The sequence below is a fragment of the Bactrocera neohumeralis genome, chromosome 5 (assembly GCF_024586455.1).
Source record: "Bactrocera neohumeralis isolate Rockhampton chromosome 5, APGP_CSIRO_Bneo_wtdbg2-racon-allhic-juicebox.fasta_v2, whole genome shotgun sequence".
In the NCBI taxonomy this organism is placed as follows: domain Eukaryota; kingdom Metazoa; phylum Arthropoda; class Insecta; order Diptera; family Tephritidae; genus Bactrocera; species Bactrocera neohumeralis.
The window spans coordinates 71,962,937-71,980,895 of record NC_065922.1 but is presented as its reverse complement, the minus strand read 5'-3'; the positions used below and the strand labels follow the sequence as shown (position 1 = coordinate 71,980,895).

Sequence of the window (17,959 nt, the reverse complement as noted above, 5' to 3'; positions counted from 1 at the left end):
ATATGCCGTATTTTCTCTTTATTTTGCTTCATGACAATCAATCAATCAAACACGTGTTAGCGCGTGAAATGAGCTTTCCAAAAAGGTATAGCATGACCCGATGCGACGAATAAAACTAGAACTACGCGCTTTCAGCGCCAACTAGCGAAAATACCGCAAGACTTTTTTGACAACCAATATAACCTAAAAGAACATAACCTAAAAAATGTTTCACAATCCAAATTAATTTGATAATACCTACAAAGACCACAGAAAATTAGAGTTATCTCAGCTTACATAACCTAAAAGAGTTATAAGTTAATAATATAGTCTACTCAAAGAAAGTCTAACCTAAAATAGGCGATTAGAAAATCCAACATAACCTGAACAAATTTTATTTAAAAGTCTTTGAAACATCTAAGACTTACATAATACCGTAAAATATTTTTCTATCCTAACCTTAGTTATGAGAGCTCTGTTTATTAGACTTAATCTATCAACCAAATTATGACCGAATTTGCCTTAAATAAAACTAATTTGGCTTCAAATAATTTATCATCTAATATAATCTAACTTAAATCGATATAATTTTATCAAAACTTGCATAAGGCCATATTTCGGTTTATTTTACCTGACAGAATCTGATTTAAATTAATCTAATTTAACTTCAGCTAACCTAACCTCACTTAATTTAACATATATTATCTATCCTAACCTTACTTTATTCGACATAGTTTCATTAAAATATTCTAAAATCCATAGTTCAGCTCATCTTTTCCATCAATAATGAATATAACCTCAATTTCACCGATATAACGTCAAACTAATTTCAGTAAATGTAACTACTTAAAAGGAAAATATGCCAATTTACACTATGTAAGCTAACCTGAAATTCGAATATAGCCTAATTTAAGCCATATGACCTCGCTAATTTTATATTTTTTAAGGGAAGCTAACCTCAAATTCTTATAAAAATCTAGGTTAAAGTCAAAACACCTAAGCTAACTAAATTTTAGCAATATAACCTCATTGAACTCAATATTTTTCGAAGCACCAGCTCAAACTTTTCAAAATATAATAAAAAGCCAGAAAGTAACCTAGCTTAAGCTATATAACCTCACTGCACTTAATCTTTTTTGGGATACCTAATCCCAACCTCTTTGAAAATTTAGTCAAAATTCAGCAAAACCTAATACAATTTCATTTCACGAAACTAGTGCCAAGTTAACCTGCCTGAATCAAGATATATCACATTTTTCAACTTTAGAAATCACCAAATTCAAGTACGCTCGTACCAACCCTCGCATGTTTGCTAGTAGTACAATGTCACGTCGCATCGCTCAGTTTGGCTGTCATGCCATTTATGTTCGGTTTATATGTATGTGTTTTGCACTTTAATGTGCCTGTCTGCCAGTTTTTCAAATTTTCTAAATTTTTTTTTTATTCGTTTTTCAAATAAAGTATTCATATGGCTTTTTATATGCAAGATTGCAGTTGCATGTAGGCATGCTGAAGCATGCTTCTATGAGTGACAATTTTTATTGCCGCGTTTCACTTTTTTATTTTCGGTTATGTCTTTTTTTTAATTTTTTTTAGGTTAAATTCTTTATGGAAAAATATTTTTTTTTCGTTTGGAGTGGCATCTTGGCAATATTTTTTGCATTAGAAATATTTTTTTTGCAAGATTATAAGTGTGTATTCAGGCTTGTTGATGGGCTTATTCATGGAAGAGAGTGCTCAGTTTAGGAGAATTTGTGGCGAACTTAAGCTAATTTTAGCTTGAGGACATGAGTTGTCAAGATTCAGTATTTTTTGTTGATGTTGAGTAATAAAGAAAAAATTAGTTGCAATTTTTTTAGCACATCTCTTATGACCAACGTTTGCTTATATGAAATGAAAAATAAATAAAGTTATAGTAATTTTTGTGGAAAAAATAAATTACGTAATTGAATATAAAAAAATTAAGTATTTCTTCATGCCAAATTATGTTTTCGCCATCATTTTTCCTAAATCTCTGCACAACATAAATCAGCGACACACCATAAACTGCCATATTTGAAATCTCTCACTCACTTACTTTTCCATTCCAATTTTTTATGCGTTCTTATTGCATTCTGTGCTCGTCTTCAGCTAAAACTCCCTGGCTCTTCCCGTTACCAACAAACGTATGTCATTAGAGCGCAATATTGAAAATTTCATTGCAAAACTTTTTAATTACTTCTGCTGCTGTGAGTACTCAGTTAAGTGGTAGAGAGAGGGAGCTGACAAAAGACAAGGTTATAAGAGTAGAAAATGTATGGCGGTGATAATGAAATTAAATTATTAAAAAATATTATATTGTTGAGTTTCATTTCGAAATTTTATAATAAAAAATTTAGTATATAAATTAAACTAACATTACATAGTTTTGATACCAAAAAAAAAAAAATAATAAAAAATGTAAGAAAAAGCAATAACGAAAAATCCTAATATATTTTTTAGAAAACTAATTTTTGTTTAAAATATTATTTCAAAATTTTTTTCCAAAACTCAAATTATAATAACGAAACTGTTTTAAATACTAACCTAAAATTCATTTAAATTTATTTTTAAAAGAATTTTAAAATTTTTCCAAATACAAATCTGAAATTTATGTAAAATTTTTTAAATTTTTTTCCAAATTTCAAAATTTTAAAAATATTTCAAAATTTATTTTTAATTATCCGATTAACATACATTTAATATATCCTTTTATAATAATTTTTCTAAAACTCCAAAAATTATACAATCATTTCTCAACTTTTTAAATATCCTCATTTAGATTTAAATATTTTTTTATAATTCAAATTGTATTTAAAATATTTTTGTAAATTTTTTTTCAAAAACTAAAAAATTATTAAAAAATTTGTTAAAAAACTAATTTTATTTAAAATATGTTTTTTTAATAATTTTCTAAGACTCCAAAAGTTATAAACAAATTTTCTCAAACTTTACAAACTAATTTTATTAATTTTATTTTTCACCACTTTATTTTCTAAAACTCAAAAAATTATAAAAAAATATCTAAGACTTTTTCTAAATAGCTTTGCATAATTTGTATATATTTTTATGGTTTCTTATCTAAAGCAAAAAAAGGTGTAAAAATAGCTTTGAAAAAATTTTAAATATTTCATTTTTTCTAAAATTTTTTTATAAAATATAAATATTGTACATTTAAAAAAAAAATTATAAAAATCTTATTTAATAAAATTTAATCTAATTTTATTATAACTTTTTTTTTACTCCAAAAATTATACTCACACTTTACAAAGTAATTTTAATAATCTTACTTTTATTTAAAATATGTTTGTAAAATTTTTTTTCGAAAACTCAAAAAATACCTTTAAAAATATCTAAAAAATATTTAAATTACTTTATTTAATTTTTATATTTTTTATATTTTTTTTAAAGCTCAAAAAACTGTAAGAACCATTCTAAAAAAATTAAATAATGTAATTTTTATTAAAAATATTTTTAAGTTTTTTTTGTGAAACTCAAAAGTCTATAAAAAAATCGAATGTTTGCTAAATTAATTGTTGTACATATAATACTTTTTCCAAAAGCTATTAAAATTATATAAAAAATTCAGAAACTGTATTAAAATATTTTTAATAATTTTATTTTTATTTAAAATATCTGAAATTGTTTTAAAAAACTGTGTATAATTTGTGTATTTTTATATTTTTTTTCCAAAACTTAAAAAGCAGTAAAAATGATTTTCAGCGATTTTTAAAAATTTCATTTTTATTTAAAACATTTTTTCATTTTTTTTTAAACTAGAAAAACTATAAAAATAAAATTTTTTCTTAAATATTAAAAAAATTCAAGAACTCAAAAATTAAAGAAAAAAAATTTACAATATTATTTTTATTTAGAATATTGCTTTTATATATTATATTTTTTTTCAAAACTCAAAAAAAATTAAAAAAAAGTTGCTTAAATAATCTCATATAAAAATTACATATTATTTATTGTGAATGTGTATGTATGCGTAATTTTTTTATCATTACTTAGGTTGGTAGAAAAAGAAACAACGCCATCTTTGAACGCCTGCAACATTCTCTCTGACACTTTACATACATACATTTGGGTTTTGTTTTCTTGTTTTTTTTGATTTTCTGACCCAATGCGAGTTGAGTTGGCTGCAACAACAGCTAAAAAGTTCACAAATGCACTTGATAGTACGCACAGAGTGTGTAGGCGTGGCAGTGCGAGTGACATTGAGTTGACAGTTGTCATGTTAGTTGCAAGTTTTTTCTACAGTTATACAACAGTTATTTTTTACCATTTTCTGCAATGGCAGCCTGCAACAGCCTATGCGCTGGCAGGTTTTGGGTCGAGTGGGCTTTCAAGGTAGAGGTAAATTGTCGCAACAAAACAAAATAAAAAAATGAAAACAAAAAAGCAAAAACAAAAAATATAAAAAATAAAAAAAAAAAAATAACACACAAAAACAAAAGCAAAAATATAAAACACAACAAGCTTATAAAAAAAACTTGCTATGAAAAAGCTAGAAAATAACCGCTCACAATGACAATAAGCTGCGTAAGAAACTGCAAACTTTTGTTTATAAGCTGTTAACCAACTGCTAGACAGCAGCGTCGGCTTGCAAAAGTGGCCTAAAACGGCAGCTGCGGCGTTTGATTTCACGATACAACGGAGCAAAGACGATGAAGGTCAGCTGTCGTGTCTACTGAATGAGTGCAAGGCCAGTACGCAAGTGCAATTGACATTATATACAATAGAAAATATATTGTGCTGTGTGTGTGATACACAAACTGTATACAGATTAACTAGGCCAGGTGAAATTGTGCAGTCAAAAATCGTAAGCTTTAAATGCCTACTTTTAGGCTTGTAAGCCGATTTAAATTGCACGAAATGCGTGCAGCAAATTGATAGGTTAGTTTTGGTGGGTGAGACAAGGCGTATGGTTAGTAGTATGGCAAGGCGTATGCATTATATGCTGTGGTGGTAGTATAACATGGCGTATGCGTAACATTCTGCGGTTCATATTATGACATTGCGTATGAGTAACCAAAATTTGAGAGAAGTGTACTTGGAACGAAAATAAACTAATATCTCAAAAGTAAATGTAGGAAATAAAATCGATTTATCTCATAAACGAATTTCGAGTTCAAAAAAAATTGTTAAGTAAAATATGAGCCCAAATTGAAAAATTATTTTTTTTTTGAAAATGTTTCTCAATTAAAATTATTTTTTTTTTTTCAAAATTCTAAATTAAAAAGTTTTGATTTTTAAGGTTCCAGTTGATGCTAATTATAAAATTTGCCAATTTTTATAAATAAACATTTTTTCGTTATAATATTAAAATTTTTTTACTTTTATAAGTTCAAGAAGCGTTAAGAAACAATATATTTACCTTATTATGAGCCACCATTTTAAATTACTATTGTTCTGGCTTAGTAAGATTTATGAGTAAATAAACTATTGCGTGACTCAAATTTATTAAAAATTGGACAAATATATATATCGTATTTTTCTATTTTTGATATAAAAAAATACAGTTTTCTAATTTATAATGAATATAATTTTTCCAAAGTGCAATAAAATCAACACACTTTTTATTCAACAAAAATAAATTAAATTAATAAATTGCATATTTTTCAGTTCCAATAAAAAGTTAATTTTTTTCTGCAATTTTTAATAAATTGCTTTTGCTTCCAATTCCAATTAAAAATTTTTTGTTTGACATTTTTTCAATTTTTTTAATTTTGCCTTTTAGATTTTAATTTTTTTTCTCTGAAAATACTTTGAAGCTGTTAAAAATTTATTCATAAAGTTTATATTATTTATGTTTGGCGATAAAAAATTGTATTAATGAAAATTTGTATATAAAAATACATAACTTTTTTTCCAAAACCTTTTTTTTATATTTAAGCTATCATTTGCTATTGCGAAAACTTATACGACATTTCAAGTAAAAATGTGAAAACATCAAAAAAAAATTTATATTGAATTTTTCAAAATGAATCGAATAAAAATCAACTTAAAGCGCGGTTAAACTATGGACGAGTAGTGTGCACATTTCAAACATGGGCTACAACATAAATTTTTATCAACAAAAATAAAAGTTTGATAGTGCTTTCTTTTCGCTCTGCATAAGGTGTATAGGGTGACATGGCGTATACGCAACATTTTCGTACGTATACTTTATTACATACAAAATTCGTTAATTAAAAATTAAAATATACTCATTAAAAGCTCATTAACAACTGATACATGCCTACAATTAGGTACTTCCAGGCCTTGAAGGTTGTGCTGACCAACAAACTCCATATAATATAGTATAGTATGTATTAAGTGAGAGAGGGTAAATAAGAACAACAGCATTACCTGAAAATAAAAGAAGAAAAAATATATGAATACATTTCACACTTAATGATCATAAAAAATTTAAACACGTTTTCTGGTAAATTTTTTTTTTTAATTTTCGCTGAATTTTAAACTTAAATCTTTTTCTGATATTTTTTTTTACAAATATACTACAAAAATGCTGAAATATGACACGCTTGCTGTAATTTTTTTGTACTCTGTATGTACTGTATGTGAATTGATTTCTAATGTCTTAGACATGCGCTCGACGCTGCACACACATCGGCACACACTTGAAAAAAACGGAAACTGTCGCACGTAAGCCAAATAATAAGGCGGAAAGCGCAAATATCTAGCAAAGGTGGCATAGCTTCTTCCACAGTTATCTCATGTGTAGATATATACATATATGAAACATATGTGCCGCTGCGGCTCACGCGTGCAAACGTGAGTGGCAGACACAAACGCCTCCGCGTGGCAAGCGAACGTAGCATGCCACGTAATGTCACGCCAGGAATAATTCACCAAAGCACGTATGCGCGCTACAACAATAACAACAAGTGCAATAATTACAGCAGCCAAGGTGGCAACTATATACGAATTTGCTGAATGCGTTGCGAAAAATCTGCCAATAAAAAACAGACACGCCAAAAACTGCGCAGAAATACACTGAAACGTGCCGAAGCAGTTGATTTGGCATTTATTTGTACGCTTCACGCTGTTGGCGTTATTTTTTATCGTAATTTTTATTTGCTATCCTGCGGGTGTTACAATTAGTGACACATCAATATTGAGAGGTTTATTGGAGGCACATATACATACAAATATCTGTATATCGGCAGAATTGCATGAAGGCAGCTCTGGTTATGGCAATCCCGGGGAATTTAAGATGGTATGAATAAGATATAAAAGAATTGTTATGAAAGCAGAGAAAATTTAGTTTATTTGATAAAAAATACTTTATAAAAAATAAATTATATAAACAAAAAGTTGGCTTTTCTAATATAAAAAATAAAAAATAGAAACAAACAAAAACAAAATAAATAAAAATAATTTTTGTTTTAAAATATTTTTTCTATGTAAAAAATTTAAAGTGAAAACTTTTCAATAATTTTTTTTTTTGTAAATAAATACGTAAAAAAGTAAATCATAACAAATTCTATACATTTTCTATGTAAAAAATTTAATGTGAAAAACTTTTCAAATCATAAAAAATTTTATAAATAAATATTTTTCAATATATGGTATAGTTAAAATAAATTATTAATAAAAATTTAATTAAAAATTAATTAAAAGATATTCTGAAAGAAATAAATTTTTTTTTGGATGAAAAATACTGTTTAACAACTAAATGGAATATAAACTAAAAATCGATTCTTACATAGATTTTTTTGTAATAATTTGTCTACCTCTTTATTGAAAAAAGTTGGTTTTTAAAATTTTTTAATAGTTTTCAATTATAAAAAAGTATTTTTTTTTTACTTTATAACAAGTAAATGGTATAATCAAAAAATTATTTTATTTTTTTTTAGGTTCTTTAATAAATAGCCAAAAATTTAAAATAAAAAATAATTAGTTTTATTCTAATTTCTTACAAATATTTTTTTGTAATAATTTTTTACCTCTTTATTGAAAAAAAGTTGGTTTTGAATTTTTTTTAATAGTTTTCAATTATAACAAAAATATTTTTTTTTTACTTTATAACAAATAAATGGAATATTAAAAAAATTAATTTAATTTTTTTTTTAAGTTTTTTAATAAATAACCAAAAATTTAAAGTAAAAAATAATGCCCATAAAGTATAGTTAAAAAAATAAATTATTAAATAGTCATAAAAATTAATCAAAATATATTCTGAAAGAAAAAAAATATTTTTATGGAAAAAATTTTTTTATGGAAAATTTTTTTTTTTTTTTTTATGAAAAAAATATTTTTTTTACTTTATAACAAATAAATGGAATAAGCAAAAAATTATTTAATTTTTTAAAGTTTTTTAATAAATAGCAAAAAATTAAAGTAAAAAATAATTATTTTATTTCTAATTTCAAAAAATTACTAAAAATCATAAAAAATTTATAAAAACAATTTTTCAATAAATAAGTAAAATAAATTATCACAAAAAACTATTTCGAATAATCTGAATTTCCTTCAAAAAAAAAATATATATTAAAAAATATAAAAAAATATTTAAAAAAAAATTTGGAAAAATGTTAAATACAAAAATATTTAAAGCTATAAAATCTTTTTGTCAATTTATGGATTCTATACCAAAAGATCTGCGCTGGCTGGGCGGCCAAAAATTAATCAGACAATTTGTGATATTCTGATATGAACGCTGTTCCAGTGAGGGCGTTCCACATCGACTGAAATGTCAGTCGAATCGAAAGGCAGTCAATAGTGGCAAGGGCTGAGCTATTAGGCAGGTATGGTAAAAACTTACCAGTCGCTATTTTCAAAATAATTTTAAAAATTATTAAAATTTTTTTTTTTTATTATATTGTTCGACTAGTCTTGCAATATGTGAGGGAGTGTTGCCATAATGGAAAATATTGCCTCGTATTTAGACGCAAATTTCAGGCGTTTTTCGGCTCCGTTCTCTTCAATGTGAAAACTTGTTGTCGGCAGCGTTTCTCATTGATGCTTTCAACCGATTTTAGAAGCTCATACATAATACAACATGCTCTTCTAACCTCACCAAATGTAGAGCATCATTTTGGCGTCATGATTTTCAGCTTTGCTGTCAATTTGACTGTTTGGAAAGGTTTCAGATATGATTTTATGCGTTAAGGATTTTTGTAATGTATCCATTTTTCTTCGCCAGTCACAATTCGATACAAAAGACGACTTATTTTTGTATCACTCAAACTACATTTCGGACTTCAAGCCATGGAGCAGCCAATTTAATTTTTTTGAATGCATCCGACTGCGTTTAAACATTTTAAATTGGTTGCTTGAGTGACTTCCATTGATCCTCCGAACTCTTATTGTGCTTCGCAACAACCTTCGTCCAGTACTACTTGCAGTTCCGCATTTTAAAACTATTTTGGGTACCCGGGGCGTTCTTTGTCTTATCCATATGATGTTTAGCTAGTCTTAACTTTCAATAGGCACTTGTATAAATTTGCTGTCCGGTCATTAGTTTGTGAATTATATCATTTTAAGTGAAGCAACTTTTGTTCTTATAAATAAAAAGAAATATCGCTATTTTATAAACTATTTCCTTTTGAAAGGAAAAGATTCAGTTGAAGCGAAAACTTGGCTTGATGACGAGTTTTCCAGGAAAATCAACCTTCAAAGATTGTTACGCTAAGTTCAGACGTGGTGAAATGAGCACCGAAGACGATGAACGCAGTGAGCGACCGAAAGAGGTTGTAACCGACGAAAAAAGCAAAAAAGTTCACAAAATAATTTTGGATGACCGTTCAGACGTATTAAACCCGAGTTTTTGCATTGATATGTGACAATGGATGAAACATGGTTCCATTCTTTCTCTCTGAAGTCCAATCGACAGCTAACCGAGTGAACTGCACACGATAAATGTTATGAAAAAGTTGGAGAGTCGCTAAAATCAGTTTACTACCCTCGAAGGGAACCATATTTAATAAAAAGAAACGAATTTATCACAAACATTGTGTGATACGATGTTAGGCCGGCGCCTTTACAATGGATCTGTTATTACTTTCATTTACTAGACTTGCTCTGAAATTCTCGAACGGTTTATGAATTTATATTTATAAACAGCGAAGGTGTTTTAAGTTTAATCAAGATTCTACTATTTTAAAGAAACTTTCAGCTCTATTTTGTATGCAAAATTGTAAAAAATTGATAATGCAAATAATTTATGTAAACTTTGATCTTAGCAATTACCAAAATAACTATAATAACTTTGAATCTCCAAAGTAACGATTATTGAATACGTTTTTTCTTTACCTCAACACAGTTTTGGGCATATTTTTCTTAACTTTGTCTCTTTTTCATATTCTCTTTGCAGATCTTTACTACTGAAACCATAAAAAGAACAAACAAATATCGTCATACACCAACAAATCCAATTTATACGAATGCTTTTGAAAGCCACTGTGAAATCTACCAAAAAAAAAGTATCTAGCCATACGCACGAGTATTGAAAACTGAAGCTTATTTAATATCGTACCACAAAGATTCGATTTCCGCAGAAGTTCACACGCAAACGCCCTGCAGCGAGTTTTCCAGAACACACTCTGCCCCCAACAACTCTCGCCTCACTGGATAGCTGCTCGCAGTGAACACATCAAGTGCATACAATGTTTCACATCTCCGCAAAGGAGTCGAGACTAAGCAATGCGAATAATAGTAAAACAACAACAACACCAAAAGCAGCAGCAACCACAACAACAATTACAGCAACACCACGAACGCATGGCAGCAACTCTAGCGGCGACCGCAACGCATGCCAAACCATCGACATACGCAAGTTGGCAGCGACAGCCGCGCAATTAGAGGCCGCCAGTAATGGGCAGCGCAGCAGTGTCGTGGGCACAACCGAAGCAACAACAGCAGCAGCAGCAGCGACGACGTCGGTGGGAGCGACGCACACAGCTACAGCACAAAATTGCAACAACAACGGCAACAGCATACACAGAAGTGGCAGCAAAGGCAGCAACAGCAGTGGCGGCTATGCAGCAGCAACACGATCAAGGTTAAGAGCAGCAGAGGACAACAAAGCAACAAAAACACCAAATAATTTAGCAGCACCAACAACAGCAACAGCCAGCGACAACAAGAAAGCCACAGCAACACTACTTAAAATGCATTCCAACGCGACGCCGAACACGGAGCACGTCAACGCCGGCAGCAGCAGCAGCAATGCCAATACCGGCGGCGCAGTGGTGCTCAATATTGGCAATGCTGCGGAGTCGTTGCAGCGCCACGGCAGCGCGCGCAGCAAATGCAGCACGGGCAGTGGCGGTGGCCAAGCGCGCGTCGCACGTGGCAGTGGGAGCGCACGCAGCCGCAGCAGCAAGCAGCGAAAAACTAGTTCCTCAAGTGCCAAGGGTGCTGGCGGTGACAGCACAACAAAAACTACAACAACAACCAGCAACAATCCTACTAGCAATAAGTTAAGCGCCGGCAATGCCGAGCGCGATACGCCGCCGCCACCATATACGAGTCAGGCGCACGCTAACGCGCGCAACTCGGTGCAACGCACGAGTAGCAAGCGCAGCACAAGCAAAGCGGCTAATCAACAGCAGCCGCAGCAGCAGTCAGAAAATGGTGGCGCGTCCACACGCGCGACGCAGCAAAATCGTGACGCGCGCCAATCGCAATCGTCATCGTCGCGTGAGCGTTCACGTTCGCGTTCGCGCTCGCGCTCGCGTTCGCAACAGCGCAGTGATGAGGAGCGCGACGCGGCAGCAGTGAGCGCCGCGGCCAGGCAACGTCGGCGCCATGGCAGTCGAAATTCGTTGGCGAGCGTGGAGCGCAGCAAGAAGCGCGTTGAGGAGGAGGCCGATGATGATTCCTACACGTCATCGTCCGGCGTGAGCTGCAATGGTTCGTGCAGTTCGGATGATGGCGACTCGAATAGCACGACGTCGAGCGGCGAACCAAATTTGCCATATCCGGGCTTTCCTGAGATCTCTTTCCTCATATTGTCGCAGGACTCGCGGCTACGTAACTGGTGCTTGCGACTCATCACCAATCCATATCCTTTTCAATAAATAATTTAAAAAAAAATAACTTTTTTTTTCAGCAAATAATTTTCAGTGCGGCTTTGAACAGTAAGTAATTATGTGTGCGTCTAAAAGTATGCAATAAATTTTTTATGGAACAGTAATTTATTATTCTTCTAAAAGTGTGCAATGAAATTTTGTATGGAATTAAAATTAGTTATTATATTTTTGCTCCCAAAAGTATGCACTGAACTGCTTTATGGTTGAAATATAATCTGGGAAGCATAACAAAAATATCCACTATCCGCTTTTAATCTGTTTTCTCAACCGAAACTAATTCATAAAAATGTAAAATTGTTCGAAACGCTACGCGCCAGAAAGTATGCAAAAGAACAACAAAAAAAATCGCTGCTCTACACAGTTTTCAGGCACACAAATTCCTGTTTGAAAATCATTTATTTTCCTCAATTATTCGCTAAGTGAAACTAAGAAAGCGCAAACAGTATGCAAAGAAAGCAAAACCAGATATTTTACCAGATTAGTTGATATGCCAAAGCAGAATTTAGAATTTTTCCATACCAGTTTTTTGGTGTTGTGCGAATTCAGCGATAAAGAAAGAACGAAGAGCGCACACAAATCAAATAAATTAAAAGTTAATCAAATGCGATTTTAGACAAGTGGCTGAGGTAGAGCAAAAAGTTGTTGAAGAAGGAAGAGGAGTGAAAAAAAACGATAGATAAGTGGGGAAAAAGAGAGTGCTGGCTCGAGAACGTAGATGGTTTCTGATAATATTATAGCGCAGCGAGCACTAAAAATCAGTAAGAATGTGCTTTTTATCTGCCACCAGTGTTATTTTCTTCAACACGCGTCATCTATTTCTTTTCGAACAATCAGGTATAGCCTACCTTTAGATGCTAAAAATATTGACTTAAATAAGTTAGTTTCAGACCTGTTAAAATCGAACTGACAATTAATCAAAAATTTTTTAGTCTCATCTCTCTTCTGAGTCTGACAAACTCATCAAGTTCAAGACTGTAAGGTCTATCAGAATTGCAGTGAGCTTCAAAGTATTATAAATGTGAGCAATTTCTCAGAGAAAGTATTACCATAGTTAGTGAATTAAAGTAAAGCTTAAGCTTTCAGTTTAACTCTTTCATTATTTTTTTTATTCTTACAGCAATATTTTCTTTGCTATCGCGATACAATTTAAACAGAAATCATGTCCAATATTTTTGAGGTCTTTTCCTTTGATTTAATTTTGAAAGTATGATCTTTAACGGTTCGCATCAATAACCCGTGTACTCTATCATAAACATACAAGCTCGAGATTGGTTGGTGGTTAGACAGAAGAGAAACGATGCCTGCAAGTGCAGGAGAGTTCAAATCCCATACCGAAAAGATCCGATAAACCCGTCTATAAGGCTGCAGATCTGCAGCACATACTTTTAATAACACTTCATTCTGGTTCTAAAATCTTTCATAAGCAGTGCAACTTAAAATTTTGCTTTTACTTCAGCAACGTATAACTTCTACAGCGCACTCTAAAGCCTGCCATAAAAAGCACTGTACCTATTCTGGAAATCTTAACCTTACTGCTTCATATCCCAACTCCGAATGTTTTTAGAAACGTACTGAATATCATCAGGCAAGCAATGAACTATATGATATATGTAGTTGCAACAGCTTGTCTTTTACTTTGTCTTCCTGCACGCTAAAGACTTCAGTGTAGTCTTGAACCATTAGTCAAGAGCTTTATTTCTCGTAAGTTTTTTTTTATAGTTTTTTAGTTGAAACAAAATGCTACAAACAAGTTGATAATCGCTGTCAAAGAAGTTAGTGTAGGCTCTACTTAAGGAACTAATCTTCAGTACAACTCACAACAGTTCATGAAGTTTGGTTGGTTTTAAGTTCTAGACCTGATCTCTACTTGTATATAAAAATCATTTTTAGACTTCGACAATCTTTTGTGATGCCAGAAAAACACCTATTATAGGATATCTTTGAAGATCATTCTTATATGCGGTTGAGAATGATCAAGTGAGAATAAAGATCATTCTGTTCAACGATCATTGATATAAGTAAGTTTTTTCGTCGGCAATGTAATAAAAATGTTAGTCTACGCTAAATATAAACATAATTAAGTCCTTCTTTATTGATGTAGACCACGCTTACGCGGTTACTGCCGATGCACTGATGGGTCTTTATTCATTGGAAAAACTATCCCTGAAATCTGAGGGAGATCAAGTTTTTGCAAAAATTGTTGATTCTCAACAAGTAGGTCTAAGTTTGCAAGCCACTTTCACAATTTTATCAGAATATACTCTTCAAGGCTCCAACAGTCCGATCGAATATCCCTCGCACACTTTATTATGACTTATGCATGTTATATTGAGTGGACAAGAGGAACAGCACAAAAAGTCTAAGAAATAAACAAGAATTCAAAATTTTATAGAAACAAGAATATCAAGAGTAAAAATTAAAAAAACAAACTAAGGAATTAGTACGATACATACATATGTACATCGAAACAAGGAGTAGAGCCTCTGCAATATAAAAAACCTTACGTTTATATGAGAATGCAAGAAATTTGTCAACCAGTGCAAAAAATGCCATAGCAACGGTTAATACTTGTAGTATTTCAATAGAGTAAACAAATTCTTACAATGTGCCATATACAAATGAAAATAAGAATATTTATACCCTTAACAGGGTATATTAAGTTTGCCACGAAGTTTGTTACAGAACTGGCAGCAACTTCGGAGAGCATATAAATTATATACATATGTGTATGTATGAACTATATACAAAAGATCAGTGTAAGGAGCTGAGTCGATTTATTTATATCTGGCGGTCCAGGACGCCAATGAAATCCTCAGTTTTTGAAATATCGACCGGAAATTTTGTATACGTTCTTTTCTCTTCACGAAGCCGAAAATTTTTCGGACAACCATAGCATATAGCTGCCATAGGACCTGGGACGGTTAAGGTTAAGGTTAAGGTTAAGGTTAAGTTAAGTTAAGTTAAGTTAAGTTAAGCTAGGTTAAGGTTAAAGATAAATTTAAGTTAAGTTAAGTTAAGTCAAGTCAAGTGAAGTAAAGTTAAGTTAATTTAAGTTACATTAAGTTAAGATAAGTTAAGCTAAGTTAAGTTAAATTTAGTTTAGTTTTGTTAAGTTAAATTAAGTTATGTTAAGTCAAGTCAAGTCAAGTCAAGCCAAATCAAGTCAAGTTAAGTTACGTTAAGTTAAGATAAGTTAAGTTAAAGTTAAGGTTAAGTTAAGGTTAAGGTTAAGGTTAAGTTACGTTAAGTTACGTTAAGTTAAGCTAAGTTTAGTTAAGTGGGGTTAAGTTAAGTTAAGTTAAGTTAAGTTAAGTTAAGTTAAGTTAAGTTAAGTTAAGTTAAGTTAAGTTAAGATAAAGTTAAGTTAAGATAAAGTTAAGTTAAGATAAAGTTAAGTTAAGGATAAGTTAAGGTTAAGTTAAGTTAAGCTAAGGTTAAGTATATCTAAAAAGTTAATTTAGGTCGGATTATATAAAAATTGTTCAATTCGGACAACTATAGCATATACATATGAACATATGTATGTAGCTGCCATACAAACCGACTTATCAAAATCAAAATAAATTCGTTATATACCCTTCTATGCTTTAAGAACTGCTGCTGTGAATGGTATTGTAGCTTCTGTGCAGACGAAAGTTTACTTTTTACATGTTGATTTTTTTACTGTTACTTACGAATAACCTGCAGTCACATACAATTTGTGTGGACCAACGGGCCGTTGACAACGATAAGCGTACGAGTACATAAGCACACGTTTCTTTGCATGAATGTATAAATCTATATTTATGTATGTACGCTAGTTATACATATGTATGTACATATGTATGTTTACGAGCATATGTTTTTTTTCAATAAATGCCATTGCCGGTAACTATTTCTCCACTGCATTGTTGCTGGTTTCATTGCTTGCAACGCTGACTGCTTTTCAAGCCTCACTGCCAACGACATACCTGGGTATAAGTAACAACAACAACAACAAAAAAGCATGTGTCGCAGCTACAAACTCCAGTCAGTTGCAGCGCATGAACTGTTGCTGGCTGCTTCGTTGCGCTTTGTTGCAGGTAACTGAGCGAGTTTTTTATGTAGCGGAAGCGGAAATAAAAATCAACCATGGTGAAATATGTTTATTTATTTTTATTTTATATATGTATATATATATTTCTTTATTTTGCGTCGGGAGCACTTATTTGGCGCACATATTACAACGGTACGCTAGCACATCCCCAGCTCCGCACAGGCAACGCTACACATAAACGTGTGCACTTGCCGTAGCATACTTTTAGGGTACGAAATAGTTTAACGTATTTTATTCCGCTTTTTTAACGCTTGCATTTTATTTGCCTTATTTATTGCATTTTCCAGTATTTTTAGTTTGCGCTTTTCAATTTTATTTTTATTTGTTGTAAATTTTTTATTTTCTTCTTTTACATTTTTCCGCTTTCTGTTCACATTTTCAGGTTTATTTAATTTCAACCGTTTCATGCCAAGGCCACTGCGTTAATTGGAGAATCTGTGGGGCATATTTGTTTGCTCTTTTCCATCTTTTCATTTTATTTATGACTTGGCTCGTATATTTAATTCAGTTTTATCTTTGACGGTGCAGTGATTTTAAATTGAAAATAATTTAATGTAAGAACTTTCTCACTTTCGTTGGCAACGTAAGCTGAACTTAAGTGACTGGGGTTATTTTTTATGAATAAATAATATTAAAGGAAACACAAACAAGTAAAAGCGGCTGCACCGAAGTTATTATACCCTTCACAGGCAAAATATCGTTATTTTGAGTTTGATCGGTCAGTTTGTGTGGCAGCTATATAATATAGTGATCTGATCTGAACAATTTTTTCAGAGATTGTAGCTTTGACTTCGGCAATAGTCTGTGTTAAGTTCCGTGAAGATAACTCGAAAAATAAAACAATTTTTCCTACAAAGACTTAATCATGATCGTTCAATTTGTATGGTAGCTATATGTTATAATGGTTCGATCTGAACAATTTTCTTGGAGATTGTAGCCTTGACTTTGGCGATAGTCTGTGCAAAGTTCTATGAAGATATCTTGTCAAATAAAAAAGTTTTCCATACAAGAACTTAACTTCGATCGGTCAGTTTATATGGTAGCTATATGTTATATTGGCTCGATCTGAATAATTTGTTCAGATATCATAGCATTTCCTTAGACCATAACTTATGTCAGATTACGTGAAGATATCTTGATAAATAAAAAACTTTTCCATACGAAGACTTGATTTTGACCTCTCAGTTTGACGAGCACGCGCTAAAACACATGAGACTCATTACTGTAGTTGGCAAGTCTGCGAAGAACTAAAATTTTTCTATCTGAAGCGCTGCTTTGCTGATTTTATGCCTTATGAGTATCAAATTTTCACTTAAACTTACACAACATGCAGAAATTTCCTACATGTGGCAACGCCATGCTGCTACTTTGGCATCATTATAACAACCTCGTAATATACCGTTATTTCTGCGAAATGTTGCAAATCGTCTGCAGCGCATGTAAATATTTTCCAGCTTAATGCACTTCAAGGCACTCTAAGTAAGCGCGCACACATACACCAACAAGCAGCTTAGTGCGCATGTGTGAGTGCGCTGCCTTACAAATTGCAAATTGTTGAGCTTAACACACGCGTAATGCGCAAAATTTCAATTTGCCTCCACCAGCTGTGCCACATGTCGCCACACGCAGCATATTTAACAACCACAATAACATAAATAACAACAACAACAGCTTAAGCAAGTGGTAAGCGCGTGAGCGAGCGAAGCTTGCTGAAGATTTCTACGTGGACAATGGCAAGCGACTGTGTGGCATGCAACCGGTGTAATATGTGTAACTAAGCATGTGCTTATATGCAACATGAGCGCAGTAATAACACAAAAATAACAATAAAAACACAACATGT

General features: G+C 31.6%; 1 protein-coding gene across 1 annotated transcript in view; it reads left to right on the top strand.

Moving 5' to 3' along the window:
- LOC126758195 (voltage-dependent T-type calcium channel subunit alpha-1H) overlaps nucleotides 1-17,959 on the top strand; it is a 257,600-nt gene that overhangs the window by 100,497 nt on the left and 139,144 nt on the right. Inside the window, exon 3 of the mRNA XM_050472312.1 lies at nucleotides 10,322-12,013. Coding sequence (XP_050328269.1) covers nucleotides 10,614-12,013 — 1,400 coding nt within the window. The 5' untranslated portion in view covers nucleotides 10,322-10,613. The remainder of the gene's footprint in view (nucleotides 1-10,321; nucleotides 12,014-17,959) is intronic.